The 15,134-nt window shown below is 33.1% G+C and overlaps 2 protein-coding genes across 2 annotated transcripts; both read left to right on the plus strand.

The window, feature by feature from the left end:
• The first annotated feature begins 3,171 nt into the window (after positions 1–3,171).
• LOC112025416 (uncharacterized) lies at positions 3,172–4,634 on the plus strand. Its single transcript, XM_065775938.1, has 2 exons — positions 3,172–3,282; positions 4,183–4,634. The coding sequence occupies exon 2, from the start codon at positions 4,194–4,196 to the stop codon at positions 4,401–4,403; it is 210 nt and encodes a 69-aa protein (XP_065632010.1). The 5' UTR covers positions 3,172–3,282; positions 4,183–4,193; the 3' UTR covers positions 4,404–4,634.
• A 1,351-nt stretch (positions 4,635–5,985) lies between these two features.
• On the plus strand, positions 5,986–6,522 carry LOC112025423 (stigma-specific STIG1-like protein 4). Its single transcript, XM_024058099.1, has one exon. The coding sequence runs from the start codon at positions 5,986–5,988 to the stop codon at positions 6,520–6,522; it is 537 nt and encodes a 178-aa protein (XP_023913867.1).
• Positions 6,523–15,134: the final 8,612 nt, after the last annotated feature.

A 15,134-nucleotide genomic window follows, 5' to 3' on the forward strand; every position in this document is an offset into this window, starting at 1 on the left:
ATAAAAAAAATAAAATAAGAAAAGAGTTGACTGAGTGATATTACTGGAAAAAAAGAAAGAAAAGAAGGCCAGTGAATAGTGCAAGTTGAACAAACCCAAAAAAATAAAAATAAAATGTAGCTACTACTATAGCTTTACGCATTCACATTTTTGTTATGAAAGTGTTATAAAAAAATGTTGTAAATGTAGCATTTTTTTTTTCACAATATTTTTATTTTTAGTTATGGTTGGTTTTAGTATGATATTTTATTTTGACATTTAAGGAATTAACATTTCAACAATTGTGAAAATATTGTGATAGTTTATTATGTTAACTAATTGCTCTATAAAAAAAAAATACCCAAAAAAAAAAAAGTGAAACAGTTCAAAATATTGAACAAACCAAAATCACTATAGCTTATTATTGCAGTTTTAGCGCGTTCACACTTTTTATATATACTAGTAAGGGTTGTATGTGCAAGGCATGTGCTGCCATTGAAAGAGAAAATTTAAGATAGGATTGTTTTTTGAAGTAGTATCAAATCATGTATTTAAATTTAGAATATTTATTTAATGTATGGCTATCTATTTAATATGATAATTTATTAGGAGAAAGTATTTGGTATCAAATGATACCTTGTCAGCGGTATCAAAATTAAATAAGTGTGAGACATGTCAGTAAAAAATAACTAACCCACTAATAATTGAAAGACATGTGATAGTTGATAGTTATTTTTACACACATGTCTCTCGTTTATTAGATTTTACATGTTTCTTGTTTGAGAGATGCTATGTCTACAACAATTTTACAATGTTTTTACAACAAATCATAGGTGGTTAGTTGTTATTGATTCAAATTTGAAACTAACACGAAGATTACTTTTTTGTCCCAACAATAACAACTAGTAATAACCTGTCACTTAGGATTTGTTGTAAAAATATTGTAGACATATTATTTCCATTCTTGTTTATTGGATTTTGATACGGATGACGTGGTATCATTTGATACAAAATACTTTTCGTTTCTTATAACCTATTTACTAAAGATAGTATCTACTCACAAAAAAAAAAATTCAACTAATTAACAACTAAGTTTTGATAAAATATTGTCACAATATTTAAATTTTCGCAATAAATGATGACATATGCTACAATTGAAACTCTTCATGAAATTAAATACTTACAACCATTTGCAATGAATATTTTGTCATTCATACTTCCTTTTTTATCATTTTATATGAGCCTAACTACAATGCTTAGCTTACTTAATTTTTAATGAACGCATTTTTAAGGAAAAAAAACAAAAAAACAAAAGAACAAAAGAAATATGTCATTGAAGTTTCTATTAGATAAAATTATAAATTTGGAAGATTTAAACCACTAATATATTAGTGTTCTCTAGGTAAGAAATAGAATACAATACATCACTATTTTTACTTTTTAAGTATGATTAACACATAAAACTCAAAATACATGAAGAAAATTTTTGGGACATTAAAATTTAGTGAGGCATTTTAGATATTGTGCAATGAAATATTCTAGGAATCATAAGATTATGTTAGGGTTTAATTAAGAGAGTAACAATAGGGACTATATACTTGTCTACAATATATAAAGGTGGAAATTATTCAATTTTATTGTTGGGGGATGAAACTACCCCAAACATAAAAGGGGAAAGTTTTTTTTTCCATAATTATTTTCTGTTGGTAAAACTATGTGTTTTTTACTTTAAAAAATGAGTTAAAAAAAAAAAAGTCAGCCCAAGAAAATTGTACGTAAAACTATGAATTTTGACTCAACAAATTGGCTAAAAAAAAACAAAAAAAGTCAGGAATATAATAAATGTCACGATATTTTCTCAATACCTTTATTTTAGCTATGGTGGGCCCTGGTATGATATTTTATAATTTTATTTTAGGGGTTAGGTTCAAGTTACACCTGGTGTAACTCTAAGTAATGTTACACCCTTCAATATTTTTTAATTGGATGCGAATATTGACAAATCCACCGTTAGATTACATTATATTCGTATATTCTTTATACTTGCAAAATTTCAAGGTGATAAAAAATTAATAGCCATGTCATTAATCAACTCTTAAAATTCAAATTTTTGTAGTTTAAAATAATGCATAAAAGATGAATTTATATATCAGATGGCAAATAGCATTCGATTGATATGAAAATTGGCATGCATGTTAAGAACATATAGAACATATAATTCAACGGTTGGATTTTCAAAATATTAATTCAATAACAAGTTATTGGGTGGTGTAACATTGCTTAGAGTTACACCGGGTGTAACTTGAACCCAACCCTTATTTTAGAGTAATGCTACATTCACAACATTTTCATAACAAATTTTCGGTGGTAAATTTTTACTGGGTTTTAATTGGGACATGCACTTTAAACTATGCATTAAAAAAAACAACAAACAAAAGACCAAAAGGAGAAATTTGTGCGTGAAATAGTGAATTTATGCTGACCAAATTTGACTAAACCAAAAAAAAAGTTTAAGAATACAACAAAATGTCATAATATTATCACAATACCTTTATTTTTAGTCGTGGTAAGTTTCGGTTTGACATATTATTATTTATTTTATAGAAATGTTATCTACATAATATTTTCATAACAAATTCTAAATGACAAGTTGTTATTGATTTTAAAATGGACCAACCACTTATATCACTTTTTTATCCATCAATAATAGCTTATCTATGATTTGTTGTGAAATTAATATTAAAATGTTGTGGACTTAGCATTTTTTTTATTTAATATATAAGAAACTGAGATCTCAACAAATGTGAAAATATTGTGATAACAATAAGTGTTATAACATTTTCTCAAAACATTTTATTTTCAGTTGTGGTTGGTCACAGTCTCTTATTTTATTATTTTATTTCGGCTTGTAAGAAATTGAAAATATTATGAAAAATATTATGAAATTTGTTGTGTTAGTATAACAATATATATGCTAACTCATATAAATATTTAAAAGAAAAAGAAAACCCCGATTGTTGATTTTTTTTTTTTTTTTTTTTTGAAATCCGACACATTGATGTCACGGTAATGAATAAACCAGAAGGCACTGTAGTTTCTGTGCATTAGCGCATTTGGATTATTAAACCCCAAACCCATATAACAGTCCAGAAGTCACAGAGTGGATGGGCCTAATCACATAGCCCACAACAAAGTATATGCCTGAGCCCTGAAGTCACGGAGTGGCTGAAGCGCTCATTACTACACGGCAAAGTATACGCTTCTGCTTTCCCTTTAGCTTCAGGTCACCGACTCATTCACTGTGTAAGTGTTCCTTCCACTCATTTCAATTCACACCCTTTGCTTTCAATTCCTTATATTTCCACCACTCGCATTCTTCTATCACAAAACACACACACACACACACACACACACACACACACAAATATGTATATCTGTTATGAATATATCTTTATATATTTATCACAATAGTCACAAAATTTGTTTGAATCGGATTTTAGGTGTAGAACCTGAAAATGGGTACTCAGTATTTGTTTCAGTAAGAGTGTTTAGTGTGGAATGAACTGTAATTTTGCTGTGGCATGTGTGTGAAAACTTAAAGGCCATATTTGTTTGTGCCTGTGCCTGAACTGGAATGACTAACAAGTATTCGATAAAATGCCGAGCTGTGCATCTATTTTTATATGACTTTCTATGCTGATGCTCGTCATCGCATATCCCAAATTATGAAGATATTATTTCAATTAAGTTAGAATGATGGAAAGAATACGTGTGACCGAACTGATTAGTCTCAATCCATAGTTGACCCCAAAATTTGGGACTAAAAACTTGGTTGTTGTATTATTTCAAATATGCCGTTTAATGTATTATAGTACACTATTAAGTTAATGTAAGTTTGCACAAGTAGCTGTTTTAACTCTGGTAAAGATTGTGCGGTGTCCAAGCTCTTTAGAACTTTTACACAATCATGAAGTGGTCTATGAGCTAGAGTTTTTGGCAATGGTTGCAGATAGCCAGCTATGAGCAACTGGAACATTTTGTGTTAATCATTTTGTTTGCGATTGTTAATGCGACTTCTTTATATTATTTTTGTTGTTGATGAGGAGAAGGAGAACTGTTCTTTTTGAAATGAAGACTTTTTTAGAATTTCCGTTTAGCTTAGACTCTCCAATAGAGTAAAGGTTGCGCCTCTTTAATTTGCAGATTGGTGGGAAATGAAGAAAGGAGCGCACCCCCAGTTGCAATGGATATCCTATGTGACTCAGAGTGGAAGATTGATGAACGTTATGATGACCAAAATACACCAGGTTGGTAAAGTCTACCACTTCAGGGCGAAACGTCAAATGGCTGAAAGTGTAGGGCAGATTGCCAAGTTTAGGCGTCGTTATGAAGAAAAAGAGAATGATGAAGACAAAGAAAAGTGACTTTTTCTAGGATGCAATCGTAATATTCTTGTCAGATTTAATGAATATTAAGCTTTGGAATAAAAATGACTCTGGTGAGTATTCTAGAGAACATGTGTGTTGCTATGTTTTGTGACTGGTTAAATTTTGACAAATATTTCCATTTGGATCATGTAATTTGTCTTTGGCAGTTTAAGGTACCTGTGAGTTTATCAAATTCAAGATTTTGAGTTCCTGCCAGTTCTAAAGTAACTCTTATTTTGTCACAAGGGTTATATTCTACCTTTATCATAATGAATACTGGGCAATTTTTCACCCTGCATGTAAACTATTTTAAATCGTTGTTTCCCAACTCTTTCAATGGGTTCATACTGTCAACCGTAAGCATTTGAATGGAGTTTATATATCATAGTAGAGGATTTTCTTCTATTTCTTGTAGGATTTCACAAAGTGACTTGGTCTTAATTACTGCTTAGGTGAAACTTCCACCGTGGGGTTTAGTTTCAAACTTTCAATATCTTTTGTTTCTGTAGGTTGTTAACTGCTGCTTTCACACACCCCACGCCCTCCCTGAGAGTGTTGATTTGCTAAAATTGAATATATAATCTTTGCACAAAGTACACCTAGTTAATTAGTTACATGTGATTCTCTGATAACAGAATGATGTAATATGCTTGCACTGTTTGATTACTTTCTAGTGCAAGAGGATTTCTTGTTCAGTATGATTACCCCTTTGCTAGTTATGTGCTTGAATGGCATTTGCAAGTTTGTACCCTTTCATGGATATTGATAAATGGATGGCTAGATTAATGAATTTACAATGGATGATCCAATTGCCTACCACAATTTAAAGCTTTGGTTGGCAATAATTTGATCAACTCCTCTACTTCCCTGCTATACATATATTTTTAAAGGTTTCGGACTGTTCCATATTTACCAAAGTTTGGTCCATGGTCTGGGTTTCAAGATCCTCCCAGCTTTGATCTATTTGATTTCTGGCATCATCCTACTTGATTGATTATGTAAACAATGCATTGAGAGGACCATGGGGAATGATGGGCCTCAGGTCTAACACATAAGACCTACAACACTAGAGAAGGGCCTTCCATCATAAAGAGAGAATAATGTGGGAAAAAAGTTTACTCACACCGTTACACATACTTTAGCCATGGACTAGCAAAGGCAAAAAAAGTTATCCTTGCACACAAGAAAGACGACAACCCTCCCATCACATATTTAGTTGCCAGCCACACCAGGTCTAGCACCCACAACAAGTCTTGAATAATAATTAATAACCCATGTAAGAAAAACATGAACTACCACATGGAAAAAAGGGAACTTCCCCTCTTCTCCTCACTTTAGATTATATAATATATCATAAATATGCCTTTTCTTCTACTCAGCCAAAAAAAAAAATAAGCCCCTCTGTCTCTCTTCTCCTCACTTTAGATATATATAATATATCATAAATATGCCTTTTCTTCTACTTAGCCAAAAAAAAAAAAGATAAGCCCCTCTGTCTCTTCTTGTGCATCTTAGAATGATGCAGCTAGTAAATTTTCAAATCGCCATTTCTCTTTTTCTATGGCTATTATTAAATGTGATGGTGGCAGGAAACTCAATACCTAAAGTAGTGCAACACAATGTCACGGCTGGCTCTTTGTCATCGTCACCATGGCTCAAGAAAATCATGAACCAAAAGCAAGACCCTCGAAGTCCCGGGTGTGGGAACAGGCCTTGGATATGCAGGCAAGGAGAGTCTCGACCTGGAATGCGGTGTTGTCGAAACCGTTGTGTGGATGTTTTTTCTGATGTTAATAACTGTGGTTTGTGTGGGATTAGATGCCCGTTTACTTGGCAATGTTGTCGTGGTTTATGCGCTGATACGAATATTGACCCATATAACTGTGGCAAATGTGGAAACAAATGTCCATTTGGTGTCCTGTGCTTCTATGGGATGTGTGGGTATGCTCAGGCATTCCCTCCATTGCCATTTCCACGACCACCGCCTCGCCCTCCCTTCCCATTTCCTCCTAAACCGTCTCGACCACAACCAAGGCCTCGCCCTCCTTTCCCATTTCCTCCTAAACCTCCTAAACCTCAACCATGGCACCCAACACACCCACCTACAATGCAATGAAGTTATTTTGATAATCAAAATATGTTCCTTACATTAGTCTTCCCAGCTATGCTAGTTATCTTTGCTGTTCCTGTAATGTTTGTGAGTACTCTTTCTTATTCTTCATATATTAATGTCCTACCCTTTCTTATTCTTAGTCTCATCTATCTGAGAAGTTGGTATTGTAAGGAGTCATGATTTATAAAATTTCAAGTTTTGCAATTATATTATGAATTATGATCCATGCCAAGATGTCCGCCAGCCTTCATCCCCATACTACTATTTTTCGTGATCTCAGCAGTTCTTGTTCTTTAAAATAGTAAAATGTGTTTCAATTTTCGGGCTTAATTATCTTTCGCTTCAATAAGAACTTGAAAATATTTGGTGGCAAATAGAAGCCTAATATCAAGACTACAACTAGTATTTACCCCACCCTCAATTGAAAAGAAAGAAACAAAAAAAAAGGGGAAAAAGAGTAGAGCATTCACATTAGATTCGGCAAAATTTTAAATTTAACTTAAAAGGTTATTTTATTTTTATCTATTTTGCTTAGCTCATTCTTTTATTCTTTTATTCTTCTCTCAACTCTCCCTCATAGGTTGTACACCAAGAAAAATGATATGTTTTTGTTCATAATATCATGCATATGAACTAGAGGAGACAATATTTGACACAACTTATGAACATGATATGTTCTTTTATGAATTAATGTTTCCTGAAAATGGATTAATGTCAAAGTGGATTAACTCATTTTGACGCAATTAATAGATGTTTTAATTTCATTTATTTTATCTGCAATCAAATCAAAATGACATATCTCATTATTTGTGTCAAGGTGGGTTGACCCATTTTGACCCATATTACTTACCAATTTGGATTATGCTCGTTGTGTGTGAACAATGATCAAAAAGGTTTTGAACTTTTGATAGTTGTGGCTTTGAATGGAAGGGTATTTTGATGAATACCGATGATGGCTGCAAAATTACTAACTTGAGGTTGATTTTGGATTAGGGAATTTCATAGGTGACATGTCTCTCATCTTAGTTGAGCGAGGGAGAGAGATGTTGAAGATTTGACCATGATTATAGCTAGCAATTGTTTTAACTAGTTACAAGTTAGCGAGTCCAAATCCTCTGTCTCATCAATTGTGCTTCACTTCATGCTCCACCAATAAAATTTGAACAATTAACATTTTTCATTAAATGAGATATCTCATTAAATGAGACAACTAGCCTCTCTTATAAAAGTCAAAGTTATTTCATTTAATGAGACAGGCTAGTTGTCCAAATTTTATTGGTGGAGCATGAAGTGGAGCACAATTGATTGTGCTCCACTTCATGCTCCACCAATGAAGTTTCAATTGTGCTCCACTTCATGCTCCACCAATGAAGTTGTCCAAGTTAGCCCAATGCCCCTTACTAGTCCATTGCTAATTACTTTCAAGCGCACACTTCCCATGTACAAACCTCTCAATGTTTCTAATAAATCTAGGGCTTAAATTATGCCAACGCATTTAAAGGTTTATGAACTTTACCTAATAATAAAAATTTAACAACGGTTAAATTCAACTAAAGTTATTGTTTTTTAAATCAGTTGGCATAACCTAAACTCTAGATTTATTTGAAATGAACTATTTTCTTTAATAACCTATTGCAATTTTTAGTATCTATATGGATTCCACGTAAACCCACATAATATAATATAATATAATATCAAATATAGGTAGGGATAAGCCTTCAAAAAAAGAAGAAAAAAAAAAAAAAAAAAGAGGTAGGGATAACAATTGAGTGGCGGAGTGAGATCATAATAATAATTATAACTCTATGATGCATCATCTCTCTCAATGTATCTAACAATAAAATAATAACAAGCAAATGACAGAAAATAAACAAACCTAATAGCAATAGGTAATGAAAATTTTGTAATTAAAAAATCACATTTTAGTAAATATTAGGTTAGGGTGGATCAATTAAAACCTGCCCAGTTTGATGGTCAAGACAAAGATTTCGTCCTATCCTTGCATCATCAACTCTTCAAAGCCAGAAAATACCTTATGAGATTGATATATGGAACACCTCTCTTGCATTTGGCAAGCCTTACACACATATAGAACTCACATGTGGTGAAACGCGAGCACTTCACGTTCCAGTCTCATAAGATATGTTCATTGGGAGTGGTGTGAATTAAGGTGAAAAAACCAACATTCTCTATTCTAAACTCAATTTTTTATTCATTCAATATATATTTTAGGGTAAATTATACTAACATACCCTAAAGTTTGGGTTAATGCCAACTAGGTTCAAGACTTTTCAAAGCTAACAAATTTAGTTTTTAAAGCCAACTTAGTCCTTAAATAGTTAGTTTCTTTTTTTTACTCAATTGTTTTAGGAGCCAAGTTGACTTTAAAGACTAAAGTGGTTAGTTTTGAAAACTCTTGAACTTGATTGACATTAGTCCAAATCTCAAGGTATGTTAATAAAATTTACCTTATACTTTACACTTAGTTTGTTTTAGCGATGATATTTTCTAGAAAATAAGTCATTTTTCAAAAAGTATTTTATGTAAACTATCTCATTTTTCTATATTTGGTAGCAACTTTAAATGAGTCGAATAATAATCTCATAACTTTTCTTATTTAAATTGCCATGAAGTAAAGTTATTTTCCAAAAGAATTAGTGAAAAACAATCTCTAAGTACTCGGATAATAAACAATACATTAGAAAAAGAAGCCATACTTTTTATATTGATAAAAAATAGTTTTCTTTTAACTTTTATTTTTTATATTTTTATATATTACCAAATACTGCAAAATACGGAAACTATTTACGCCACTTTTAGCAACGTTGTTTAAATAATGAAAATTGTTATTTAAACACCACAACATATATTTCTATACATTTTTTTACTCGTGTATTTTCAAAAAATTTAAATACTTAGTGTGTGTTTGGTTTGCGCGTCCACGTTAGGCGTTTGCGTTTTCAGTTTTTTTTAGCGTGCATGAATAGTAACTGCACTGTTCATACATATGGAATCACTGTACAAGAGGCAAAGTGTATTATTTATATACTATTCACAAGACCCAATACTATTCATACATTTAAAAATCATTTTAGAACAATATTTTTCAATTTCCAATTTTCAGAAAAAAAAAGGACTTACTGACTTACTTACTAATCGGGCTCCAAGATTTTCCATGGGTGTTTGACGGCAGAGAACTAAGTACTCCTCCTTTTTATATCGCCAATAAAAACATGCCACGTCAGAGTTTTTACTAATAAAGGAATAAGTCATGCCACACGCACGATTATCCAGTTTCATAAAATAAAAAAATCCAACCCAACAACCACAAACGACGGTTGAAGAACCAGAGGCTCCAACCTCCAACAGCCAGAGAATCTGCCGGAGAGCTGCTACGCTTAGCTTGTCGTTATCAGAAGTAGGAGTCTCTGTTCACGGGATTTTAGAATAGGAAGGACTCCCACTGCCGTGGCCTATAAACGCCGTCGGCAATTGATATCTAAGGTGGGTCCGTATGTTATTGTGTTAATAATATTAATAGTACTGCTTTTAAAATGGGGGTTTAGCCGTTTGGGGGGTTTTTGGAATCCATGACTGTTGGGTTTTGTGGAAAGAGAATTTACGCAAATGTTGAATGGGAATTTATCGTGTGTGGCATGTCTTATTTGTTGGTTGGTGAAATGCTGAAGTGGGATGACAGTATTGGAGATTGTAAAAAAAGAAGCAGAGTTGACACCAAGTCTTTAACAAAATGGTATGTGTCATACTCATATATGGGTGGTTTATGGTTTCCCCCAAATCGGTCTCTTTTTTTTAGGCTTTTATCATGCTATGTGCTGCACATAGCGTCTGTTTGGATTGAGCTTATTGTTCTTGAAACTGAAAACTGAAAACACTGTAGCAAAATAATTTTTAAATGTGTGAATAGTATCGTGAGACCTATTTTTAATATTTTTTATTGCATAAACAGTACATAAACAGTAATTTTTTGTCTTCTGCACAGTAATTTTACTGTTTACACGCAGTGCTTTGTCCCTGTCACATGATATTACTGTTCACGCTAAAAAAAAAAAAAAAAAAAAAGATACGAATATTGACCCATATAACTGTGGCAAATGTGGAAACAAATGTCCATTTGGTGTCCTGTGCTTCTATGGGATGTGTGGGTATGCTCAGGCATTCCCTCCATTGCCATTTCCACGACCACCGCCTCGCCCTCCCTTCCCATTTCCTCCTAAACCGTCTCGACCACAACCAAGGCCTCGCCCTCCTTTCCCATTTCCTCCTAAACCTCCTAAACCTCAACCATGGCACCCAACACACCCACCTACAATGCAATGAAGTTATTTTGATAATCAAAATATGTTCCTTACATTAGTCTTCCCAGCTATGTTCGTTATCTTTGCTGTGCCTGTAATGTTTGTGAGTACTCTTTCTTATTCTTCATATATTAATGTCCTACCCTTTCTTATTCTTAGTCTCATCTATCTGAGAAGTTGGTATTGTAAGGAGTCATGATTTATAAAATTTCAAGTTTTGCAATTATATTATGAATTATGATCCATGCCAAGATGTCCGCCAGCCCTCATCCCCATACTACTATTTTTCGTGATCTCAGCAGTTCTTTTTCTTTAAAATAGTAAAATGTGTTTCAATTTTCGGGCTTAATTATCTTTCGCTTCAATAAGAACTTGAAAATATTTGGTGGCAAATAGAAGCCTAATATCAAGACTACAACTAGTATTTACCCCACCCTCAATTGAAAAGAAAGAAACAAAAAAAAAGGGGAAAAAGAGTAGAGCATTCACATTAGATTCGGCAAAATTTTAAATTTAACTTAAAAGGTTATTTTATTTTTATATATTTTGCTCAGCTCATTCTTTTATTCTTTTATTCTTCTCTCAACTCTCTCTCATAGGTTGTACACCAAGAAAAATGATATGTTTTTGTTCATAATATCATGCATGTGAACTAGAGGTGACAATATTTGACACAACTTATGAATATGACATGTTCTTTTATGAATTAATATTTCCTGAAAATGGATTAATGTCAAAGTGGATTAACTCATTTTGACGCAATTAATAGATGTTTTAATTTCATTTATTTTATTTGCAATCAAATCAAAATGACATATCTCATTATTTGTGTCAGGGTGGGTTAACCCATTTTGACCCATATTACTTACCAATTTGGATTATGCTCGTTGTGTGTGAACAATGATCACAAAGGTTTTGAACTTTTGATAGTTGTGGCTTTGAATGGAAGGGTATTTTGATGAATACCGATGATGGCTGCAAAATTACTAACTTGAGGTTGATTTTGGATTAGGGAATTTCATAGGTGACATGTCTCTCATCTTAGTTGAGCGAGGGAGAGAGATGTTGAAGATTTGACCATGATTATAGCTAGCAATTGTTTTAACTAGCTACAAGTTAGCCCAATGCCCCTTACTAATCCATTACTGATTACTTTCAAGCGCACACTTCCCATGTACAAACCTCTCAATGTTTCTAATAAATCTAGGGCTTAAATTATGCCAACGCATTTAAAGGTTTATGAACTTTACCTAATAATAAAAATTTAACAACGGTTAAATTCAACTAAAGTTATTGTTTTTTAAATCAGTTGGCATAACATAAACTCTAGATTTATTTGAAATGAACTATTTTCTTTAATAACCTATTGCAATTTTTAGTATCTATATGGATTCCACGTAAACCCACATAATATAATATAATATAATATCAAATATAGGTAGGGATAAGCCTTCAAAAAAAGAAGAAAAAGAAAAAAGAGAGAGGTAGGGATAACAATTGAGTGGCGGAGTGGGATCATAATAATAATTATAACTATATGATGCATCATCTCTCTCAATGTATCTAACAATAAAATAATAAAAAGCAAATGACAGAAAATAAACAAACCTAATAGCAATAGGTAATGAAAATTTTGTAATTAAAAAAATCACATTTTAGTAAATATTAGGTTAGGGTGGATCAATTAAAACCTGCCCCAGTTTGATGGTCAAGACAAAGATTTCGTCCTATCCTTGCATCATCAACTCTTCAAAGCCAGAAAATACCTTATGAGATTGATTATGGAACACCTCTCTCGCATTTGGTAAGCCTTACACACATATAGAACTCACATGTGGTGAAACGCGAGCACTTCATGTTCCAGTCTCATAAGATATGTTCACTGGGAGTGGTGTGAATTAAGGTGAAAAACACCAACATTCTCTATTCTAAACTCAATTTTTTATTCATTCAATATATATTTTAGGGTAAATTACACTAACATACCCTGAAGTTTGGATTAATGCCAACTAGGTCCAAGACTTTTCAAAGTTAACAAATTTAGTTTTTAAAGCCAACTTAGTCCTTAAACAGTTAGTTTCTTTTTTTTCTCAATTGTTTTAGGAGCCAAGTTGACTTTAAAGACTAAAGTGGTTAGTTTTGAAAACTCTTGAACTTGATTGACATTAGTCCAAATCTCAAGGTATGTTAATAAAATTTACCATATACTTTACACTTAGTTTGTTTTAGCGATGATATTTTCTAGAAAATAAGTCATTTTTCAAAAAGTATTTTATGTAAACTATCTCATTTTTCTATATTTGGTAGCAACTTTAAATGAGTCGAATAATAATCTCATAACTTTTCTTATTTAAATTGCCATGAAATAAAGTTATTTTCCAAAAGAATTAGTGAAAAACAATCTCTAAGTACTTGGATAATAAACAATACATTAGAAAAAGAAGCCATACTTTTTATATTGATCAAAAATAGTTTTCTTTTAACTTTTATTTTTTATATTTTTTTATATTACCAAATACTGTAAAATACAGAAAACTATCTATGCCACTTTTAGCAACGTTATTTAAATAACGAAAACTGTTATTTAAACACCACAACACATATTTCTATACATTTTTTTACTCACGTGTATTTTCACAAAATTTAAATACTTAGTGTGTGTTTGGTTTGAGGGTCCACGTTGGGTGTTTGTGTTTCCTTTTTTTTTTTTTAGTGCACATGAACAGTAACTACACTGTTCATACACATGGAATCATTGTACAAGAGACAAAGTGTACTATTTATGTACTGTTTACGAGTCTCACGATACTATTCACACATTTAAAAATTATTTTAGGACAATATTTTTCAATTTCCAATTTCCAGAAAAAGGACTTACTGACTTAGAGCATTCGCATCAGTATTTGTATTTTACACATAAATTTTTACATTAAAAACCTACTTTTTCTATTTTACACTTCCACTTTTACAAAACACCCACATCAACTCATTTATTTTACAAGTTATTTCAATAAAATATTCATTCCCCTCATTTTTTTATTATTTCCCTTAACTCACTCTTAATATACGCGCGTTATCTCTCTCTCTCTCTTTTCATTTTTGCTGAACAGCTCTCTCTCTCTCCGTCTCTCTTCTACCTTCTCTCTTCTGCCTTCTCTTATTTCTCAAAAACAAAAACCCAGCGACCCACGAAGAAAACCCAGCGACCCACGAAAACCCGGCGACCCATGAAGAAAACCCAGCGACCCACGAAAACCCAGCGACCCACGAAGAAAAGAAGAAAACCCAGCGACCCACGAAGAAGTTCACGGCGACCCACGAAGAAAACCCAGCGAACCGAAGTTCACGGCGACCCACGAACTGAGCTTTAACGACCCACGAACCGAGCTTCACGGCGACCCACGAACCGAGCTCCGACGACCCACGGTCAGACAAGCACCGATCGGACAGCTTCACTTCTCAAACAAAACCCAACTCTATACTCGATCTCCAACAAGCACTGATTTGATCTCCGAGCAAGCACCGGTCAGATCTCCGAGCACCGATCTCCAGCAAGCACCAATCTCCAGCAAGACCCACTCCCTCTTGGTCAAGCACCGATCAAGCAACTGTAGCGTGGGTTTGTCTGTGTTCTTTGTGTGTGGGTTTGTCTGTGTTCTTTGTGTGTGACTGTGTTCTTTGTGTGTGGCTGTGTTTGTGTTTGTGTGCATCTGATGAGGAGAAGAAGATGAAGAGGTGAGGTAGTTGTGCACGGAGAGAAGAGAGAGAAAAATTGGTGCGAATTTATATTAATAAAATAATAAATACATGAGCTACAGTAACCATGTATATATACACGGTTACTATAGCTCATGGATAAATATAAATGATTATACCAGACTTTGGAAGCACTGATGTGGAGCAATTTTGAGACAAAATATATAAAAATGGTAATTTTTTCTATTATACATGAGTTTCCATCCACTTATATGAATGCTCTTTCTTACTAATCGGGCCAAGATTTTCCATCGGTGTTTGACGGCGGTGAACTAAGTACTCCTCCTTTTTATATCCCCAATAAAAACATGCCACGTCAGAGTTTTTACTAATAAAGGAATAAGTCATGCCACACGCACGATTATCCAATTTCATAAAATAAAAAAATCCAACCCAACAACCACAAACGACGGTTGAAGAACCAGAGGCTCCAACCTCCAACAGCCAGAGAATCTGCCGGAGAGCTTCTACGCTTAGCTTGTCGTTATCAGAAGTAGGAGTCTCTGTTCACGGGATTTTCGAATAGGAAGGACTCCCACC

This window comes from Quercus suber, unplaced genomic scaffold, assembly GCF_002906115.3.
Source record: "Quercus suber isolate HL8 unplaced genomic scaffold, Cork oak 2.0 scaffold_8, whole genome shotgun sequence".
NCBI classification, from domain to species: Eukaryota; Viridiplantae; Streptophyta; class Magnoliopsida; order Fagales; family Fagaceae; genus Quercus; species Quercus suber.